At 37.6% G+C, this 8,424-nt stretch overlaps 1 protein-coding gene across 1 annotated transcript; it reads right to left on the reverse strand.

Annotated features, from left to right (window-relative positions):
- Positions 1–317: 317 nt before the first annotated feature.
- On the reverse strand, positions 318–7,466 carry LOC308686770 (uncharacterized protein; the record flags this gene model as incomplete). Its single annotated transcript, XM_081395206.1, has 6 exons — positions 318–617; positions 3,149–3,208; positions 3,473–3,517; positions 3,661–3,738; positions 3,825–5,886; positions 7,323–7,466. Coding segments are annotated over 6 exons (2,604 nt in total), but the record flags the coding sequence as incomplete, so codon positions are not given.
- Positions 7,467–8,424: the final 958 nt, after the last annotated feature.

Here is an 8,424-nt window from a genome sequence, read left to right on the forward strand (position 1 = left end):
TGCTGGCATTCAACAGGGTTGCAAGATATATTGCCATTTGCTATTTGTGTTTTTTCTTATTCGTCATCCTAAAAATATTTCACGCACAGAAACCTATGAAACCCAATGATTTGTATTTGCGATGTGTATTAATGCGTTGCGGAATAATTCGCAATAATTACTTTTTTTAATTTTTTTTTATGCAAATGTGCCACAGTTTTGGACCACACTGAATTATTTTGAGTAGAAGACATTTGATGTACAACCCCCCATAAACCTCCCCAAGAAAAGTTTGGAAATTTGGGTAATTACAACAAAAACAAGAATCTACAATTTCTTAATGCTCTTGAACATTTATTTAACTTGTGTTTTGAAACACATTTTGAACATCTTGTTGCCTTCAACAAACATCTTCCTTTTCTTCTACATTTTTCGCTTTAAGGCATCAATACGATTCTTAACATAAAATTTCACCCCCTCCCAACTTCTCCCCCGAAGTGCCGCTGGTGACCTTTCAATGCACTCCATGCACTGGGCTTTACCAGGAACCTTCCCAGAGTGGATGTAGTCCATCAGAGTTTTTTCCACAGCCTGGATCTCTTCTTTAGACCACTTTCTCCGTGGGTTTTGTGTAGATACTGAATAAAAGAAAAATAAATAGGCTATTAGTAATTGTGATTGGGATAAAAGTAATTGTTAACCCACACAACATGAACGTGAATAACATCAAATAAATACATGGTATTCAGTTTTTCTCTCATTGTCTCAGTTTTATACATACTTTTTTGCTAAAATCTAGTTCGCATGGTTGAAAATCTGTAAATTCTGGCACATGTTTGCAAGCATGATACCTAGTAACAATATAAACATTGATACTGTATTAAAAAAGGACTATTTTGACAAAAATATCGCTGGTAATTTAGTCACTATCTAAGATGTGTATTGGATCTGGGCTGAAAATGGACCAAGCCAAACATGACAAAATATTTAGGTTTTATTGGTCATAACCATAAATGGCTGCTTGGGAAATTGAAATTGAAGTAAATTTGTAGGACCTTTCCCTTTTCTTTTCTTTACATATTTAAGCCTTTAGAAATGAAACATTTACGATATAGGACCTAATTAAAGCTGCACATAATGGGAGGGGTTTACCCAAGCTTAAATTATATTGGCCCACGGTGACCAACGGCAACACATCTAAAAAAACACAATTATAAGGATTTTGCTTGGAAATGAAAATATAATTACATATTTATGATCAATTTATTATATGGTGTAAATATACTGAAAAATATATGAAATACAATATATTGAATAATACACAAGGTATTGCCACTTTTCATTTATGAAAAATATATATTTAAAATATATTTACACTGTAAAATGTCATTAATTGAGTGTACTTCAAAAACACGAGGAACAAGATTTCCTTACATTTCTTAAGGGGGTGTTTTAATCAAAGTTGTAAGTTACTAGTACAAAGACTTAAGGGTGTTGGGACAATGATAGACTTTGTATTTATTTCTATTTATTAAACTGTAAATACTTTGTGCATGTCTGAAACTTCACTGAATAAATGCATTTAAAAAAGAATAACTCCAATACAGTTTAGATAAAGCAACATGTAGCATATTCTCAATGTTTCTTGATCTTCTGCTGGACTGAAGCACAGGCTCTGTTCTTCAGCACAAACCCTTTAAACCCCAACAGAACATTAAACACTAACAGGTCTGTGAAGATCTCAGCAGAGGAGGGTTAAACAGCTCCACAAACAGCATTACCAACTTCACTTATTACTAACCAGACTGACTTTATTTCTGTCAGACGTCTACACAAGTTCTTACTGAGAATTAACATTTAGATTTAGATTGATATTTAGATGTTGATGATTTATTGAAAATAACATAATATTAGTCACCAGATTGTGATCAGTGTTTGATTTTAGTTGGGCTCTCGACTTTATAACATTATAACATCAGCAGAAGAACAAGAAACATTGAGAATATGCTGCATGTTGCTTTATTTAAAATGTAGAAATCTATTGAAGTGATTTCTATTAACTTCTATGTTAAGTTGATGTTTTTTTGTATTTATTCAGTAAAGTTCAGTCAATAAATACAAATAAATTCAGTCATTGTCCCGACACTCTTTTGTATGTCATTCTATTAGAAACTTTCAAATTTGATTAAAACGCCCTTGAAATTTAAGCAAATCCATAAATGTTTTCCACGTTTTCGAAGTACACTCAACTAATGACATTTTACAGTGTAAATATATTGTGAATACATTTCTCCAATAAGTATATTTACACCATATACTTATCATAATATATTGATCATAAATATTGGAAATATATTTTCATTCCGTAAGGGTATCTAGTCGCGAGCCTGAATTCTCAGACAGTTCTGTCCAATACAACACTTGTAGATTAAGAAATGGTCCGTACACAGTCGCCGTATGGAGAGAAGTAGCCAGTAAAATAAGCACTTCCTCCACTTTGGATCTGCCATGCTGCTGTTACAAAGCTCTATCAGCACAGATCACTGAAACAAAGACGTTTTCCACTTTTCACCAAATTTGACCTCCACATTAAATTTAAAGGGTTAGTTCACCCAAAAATGAAACTTCTGTCATTAATTACTCTCCCTCATGTCGTTCCAAACCTGTTAGACCTTAGTTTATCTGCAAAACACAAATGAAGATATTTTTGATGAAATACGAGAGGATTCGGTCCTTACATAGGCAGCAACGTCACTACAACTTTCAAGGCCCAGAAAGGAAGTAAAGACATTGTTAAATAGTCCAAGTTATGAAGCGATGAGAAAACCTTTTGTGCACATATTTTAATAATGTCTTTATTAACTTTCTGGGCCTTGAAAGTTGCAATGGCGTTGTTGCATATGAATGGATCAGAATCCTCTTAGATTTCGTCAAAAATAACTTCATTTGTGTTTCAAAGATGAACAAATGTCTTACGGGTTTGGAACAACATTATGGGGAGTAATTAATGACAGAATTCTTCCATTTTTAGGTGAACTAACCCTTTAAGGGAACCCTGTTGTCAATATAAATGGGTCTCTTTGTAGATTCCAATTAAAATGACTTAATTCTGACTTTCACAAAAAATGGAAAGTGTGACATTTCATAAGACATTTGAAAAACAGCTTACCCTTTGTTGTGTGTGGTTTGTCCAAGTGCTTGCCAATTGGCTGCAGTTCTTTATCCTTGCCTGTTATAAAACATATGAGTATAACAGAGGAGACTTTAAATACAGATAATATACAGTAATGGCACAAAATGCTGACTAAATGGATACCAGTAATTGTGCCATACATCTAATTTCCCAAATATATTGGGGTTTATTTTGATATGAAATGATATGAAAAAAAATAAAAGCAAGTGAAACCATGCAAATCATAAAGTACTGGTTCTTTAAAAGGAAAACATTATCAGAAGTCTTCATAATCCTCCTGTTTAATTTAAATCGTATTACCTTTGGATGGTTGTTCAACTTCATTAGTGGACTCCATGGATTTGTCTGGACAAATAATAGCTCTCTTAGTAAAAGAATATTAAACAAGCAATCCTAAATATCAGTAAGCACACTCAAACTGTTCTTCCAGTAATATTCTAGCCTTTTCTAGCTTTCCCATCATTCCCTTTCAGTAGCTGACTACATACCTGCTGAATCTGAAGGTGAAGCAGCATTTCCAGTCTCATTTTCAGAGTCTGATCCATCACTGTCCATCAGTACTCTCTCTATAAAACATTTGACAAAAAAAAAACATCTATGGAGGAATACGTGTAAATGAATTTACTTAGTTATTAACTCAGGCCTGTTTTACCTTGTGGATCAATCTGGATCTCATCAAGATTCCTTCCTTTGAACTCAGATAGCTGTCCTCGTTCCATGGCCATAAGAATCTTACTTATCTTCGCAAGCTGTAATGTGCCTTCGGGTAACCTATAATACTGCCGATGGACCCTGATGTCATGTCCGAGAAAGTCAGCGAGGTCATCCATTTCATTGTCCTTTAAGTTGAGCACCTTGGACATAGTGGCCATGTGCTTTCTCAGTTTCGTGGAGGATAATGCCTCTGGGTGTTTTGCTCCGCAGCTTTGAGCAATCTTACGAATAACATCTGATCCTCTGAAGTGACTGAGTGCTTGTGGTCTTCCAAACATGAACACATTCTCATCGGGCACTTCACAGTTACGGCGAGTCTTGACAAGTAGCTCCATCGATGTCAGCATATCCGGTGTGAGAAGAATGGGGACCTTTCGTCCTCGTTTGCCTCTTATCTCAATTCTTTGGAAGTGCTCACAAAGTTTCTTCTCAAGGTCTGACAAAGCGAGCTCTACATCTGGATGAGTCAACGAGGTATCCCTCAGTGTAAAAGCAATAAGGGACATCTTGGATACTTCTCCTTCTCTTCTACGATTAAAAAGTATTACCTGACAAAGTGTCATTTTTGCAAGTTCTGCCCAGTTCTTGTTACTGGGTTCTTCCTCAAGTTTTGTTTGGTACTCCTTACTCTGTCTGTCAAGATACTGGTGCATTTTTTTCACATCTTCAGCGAAGGGAAGGAGTTGCGGAGAGTTCCATTTTGCCTCGCTCAAATTTCGGAGGGCCTGGGATGACACACACTCACTCCATTTAGTGTCACAGATTTGTTTGAAGGCCTGCACATTGTTAAGAGCATTCTTATCGCCTGACATCATTGCCTCGCATTCAATAATGCTGGCCAGTTTCTTGAGGTTGTGCCCTAACTTTAGTGCTAAAGATGGTGCTTTGAATGTGTTCGTTTCATCATTCAAGCCAGACACACTGTGAACTGCTTCGATCACATGGGGAAAATTAGCCGGTACAAAGAAATCTGACACCTCCTTCAACTTGCCAGTCTCTTTTCCTTGGAGAACTAGTCGCCCTGTCTCGCGCATCTTTTGCCTGATATATTCATGTTTTGTGACATCATGGCCATGCTTATTTAAGAGATGTTGCCCTAATTTTAATATGATTTTCTCTTTGCGGACAACATTTGTTATCTTATCCTCATGCATTTCAAGCACCATTTTCCAAAATCGTGCATTCACACTCTCTGGAACTGGTTCAGTATACGAGCAAAGGGCCTGAACTCGAGTTTTTCCTGGCTTCATTCCTTTGACTTTTTTGCTAAGATGGCATCTCTGCATGTGTCTCCATAATGATTTCCTCTTTAAGTAGGCCTCACAGTTTACACAGTGTAAGTAATCACTTGCTGTTACTGGTGCAATGGATTGCTGTCGGGGTATCACCAGTCCTTCTTCTTTAAGCACCCGAGTATTATGACAACGGTTCCCTTTATTTCTCAATAAACTCAGCTGTAATCTTCGCTCTTTAGACCCTTTCGGAAATGCAACTGCTCTTGCCACCTCTGGCTTATCTTTGTGCTTTGATTCCAAATGGCGAGCCATTTTACTGAATGGTTTAGAGCAGAACAAGCAGAAGTACTTTTTGCTGTATAGTCGGCCGCCATCTGTTTTCTTCTTCAGCATCATGACCTTCACATTAGAAGTATCAGGTGAAGAGGATTGGCCGCTGATATGCTCATCCGATGAAGAGGAGTCGCCGTTGTCATGTTCGTCACATGAAGAGGATTGTCCAGTGTCATTTTCAACAGATGAAGAGGAATCTTTGGTTCCACTGGTAGCCGAGGAACTAGAACGTGTCACACGCTTTCTTTTACATGGTTTAGATCTTGATGCTTTTGACTGAAACTTTCTTCTCTTTTGCTGTTTGACATTTTTTGCTAAACTCTCTTCCGTTGCTGACCTGTCACTCTCTGATTGATCCTCTGTGTCCGGTATATACTCGCTGAACTCTGAATTTGATTCTTCGGTTTCATAACCAAGCATTTTCCTGTCAGGCTGTGAATAAAACGTACGAGTTAGAAGTCTTGATCAGGAATGACAAGACAAACAAACATACTGCAATTACGAATGCCTGTCCAAAGTGAAACATTCAGTGTGCAGATTTTATAAATAATTATGCAACTTAATTTTCAGACTGTAGTGGCAATACTAGTAGTAGTGGCATTAGCAATGCATGAATATAGCAAAAAATTATAACCATTGAGTCGATTCATTGCTGATAGAGAAATATGTCAAGAAATCCGATCAGACATGAAGATGTGAGCTTAAGGAAATACAAGATTATGAACAAAAGAAAAAAGATAGCAACACAGGTTTCTCATTTGCTCTGCATTCAGATATTATTGGCGCTTTTTTCGCAGACACTCATAGCACGAGCGTGATCATCTGATGAGTGAATAACTCTTCTGACAGCCATCTAAGAAGGGGGGAGTTGGGCGGGTGGGATGAGCATCCCTATTGGATGAATCTATTAGTAATGACCATGAGCACAGTCTGTATTTGCATCAAGGCATGCAAGAATTGAGAGGTCTGATGATTCACCAAACACCGGTGGCACAAGGGACAAGTGGAGCAATGCAGTAGCAAGCATTCAAAGTTTCAAGGTGCGGGCCAAGGTGGGCCCCCCCCCCCCATATCCTAATATCCTAGAGAAGACATCGAGGGGCAATGGGAAACTCCAGACTATGTGCACACTCATAATGAACATAGGCACAGAATGTTTCGGTGTCATTGAAGAAGTTCAAAATTGATCTAGCTAAACCTATCAGAAGTATCTCCTCAGGGAGGACTGTTCACCACAGCACAGGACTGGCAGTGCCAGGTTGACCTAGGAAGGCAGCTTCAGTTCCCAAAGAACATCGCATATCCCACGGCTCCGCCCAAGCATGGTGTTGACATTGGTAGCGAAACCAAGTGGTTTTGATAGAACTAACTGTCCTCTAAAGACAGGATTGACAGGATAATACAGCAAAATATGAAGAGCTCGTCTCAATGTGTTGGAGCAATGGCGGGAGATCTCGGTGCGAGCCAGTTGAAGTTGGATGTCAGAGCTTTGCTGGGAAATTAGTTCAGCAGACTCTAAAACTTCTCGGTTTTAAAGGGAAGAAGAGCTATCAAGAACATTCATGAGGCTTCTGAAGAGGCCTTGCAATGGGCGGATCTGTGGCTTTATTTTGGGGAACCCTGTGGCTCACTGTCTAGGGTGCAGACTGAGCACTGTGACCTGGGCTCAAATCTAACCCAGGCCCTCTACTGCATGCCAACAAATTACCAATGTGTGGGCCAACTGCTGACTAGAAGGGCCTGCTGACTGAAAACGGCAAGCTCAATGTTATGATGTTGAAAAATGCCCCAACGTTCACTTGTTTTACAAACATAAGAATGACCTAGCAACCGAAGATATATAAACGAAAGCATTTAATACAACTAACCTTTGTTTTCATGCTCTGATATAAAAACATGGTCTTCTCCCGTTCATCATTTACAGTTTTCGTGTGCGCCTTCATGTATCGGTTTTCACAAGCATTGTGATGTGCTCTAAGTTTCTGGAGGTGACCCAAGTGACAGCTTTGAACCTACAAAACAAACAAACAAAAAAGGTTTTTGGAAGCTTTTCTTTTGCCATTTATGCTACCTCCAGAACTGAACCTTCACATAAGGATTTATTGTTGACAGCAAACACTCTACCATGTGAGCCACAGGGGATCCCCTATATTCCACGGAACAACTCATAAAGAGCAGCAAAATAAAAGGATAAAATAGAATTCAAATAGAATTTCTCAAATTAGAAATGTCTTAGTTATGGATACAGTGTCCTGTAACACAATTGTGACCCTGGACCACAAAACCACAAAAATCTGAATACATAATCTTTCCATTGATGTATGGTTTGTCAGGACAGGACAATATTTGGCTGAGATACAACTATTTGAAAATCTGGAATCTGAGGGTCCAGAAAAATCGGAATATTGAGAAAATCTCCTTTAAAGTTGTCCATTTCTATTGGCGATTGTGCTGCATCCATAAATGTTTTATATATTTGATGTAGGAAATTTACAAAATATCTTCATGGATCATAATCTTTACTTAATATCCTAATGATTTTTCGCATAAGAAAAATCGATAATTTTGACCCATACAATGTATTGTTGGCTATTGCCACAAATATACCCGTGCAACTTAAGACTGGTTTTGTGATCCAGGGTCACAATTGTGTTTGTCCGGTATAGGTTCAGTTGGTTGCCAACTATATAGTTAGTTAGTTGATAAATTTGTTGTCTTGTCAATCAGTTAGTCAGTCAGCTCCTTTACTGAACACAATAATTACATTATAACATACTTTATACTGCTGTTGGATGAATCAAATTAAAATAGCATGCTTTTTAATGCGTCTAACGAAGTTATTTCATTTTCAGAAAAACCTGTTCCCTTATATGGGTCATTAGCTGAGACCTTAATCTAGAAATATATCAATTTACAATAATGTAGTATTAAATAATAAAAACTAAAAACTAACTTCTAAAACTGTTTTGT

This window comes from Scardinius erythrophthalmus (genome assembly GCF_964197995.2).
Source record: "Scardinius erythrophthalmus genome assembly, contig: HAP1_SCAFFOLD_767, whole genome shotgun sequence".
In the NCBI taxonomy this organism is placed as follows: domain Eukaryota; kingdom Metazoa; phylum Chordata; class Actinopteri; order Cypriniformes; family Leuciscidae; genus Scardinius; species Scardinius erythrophthalmus.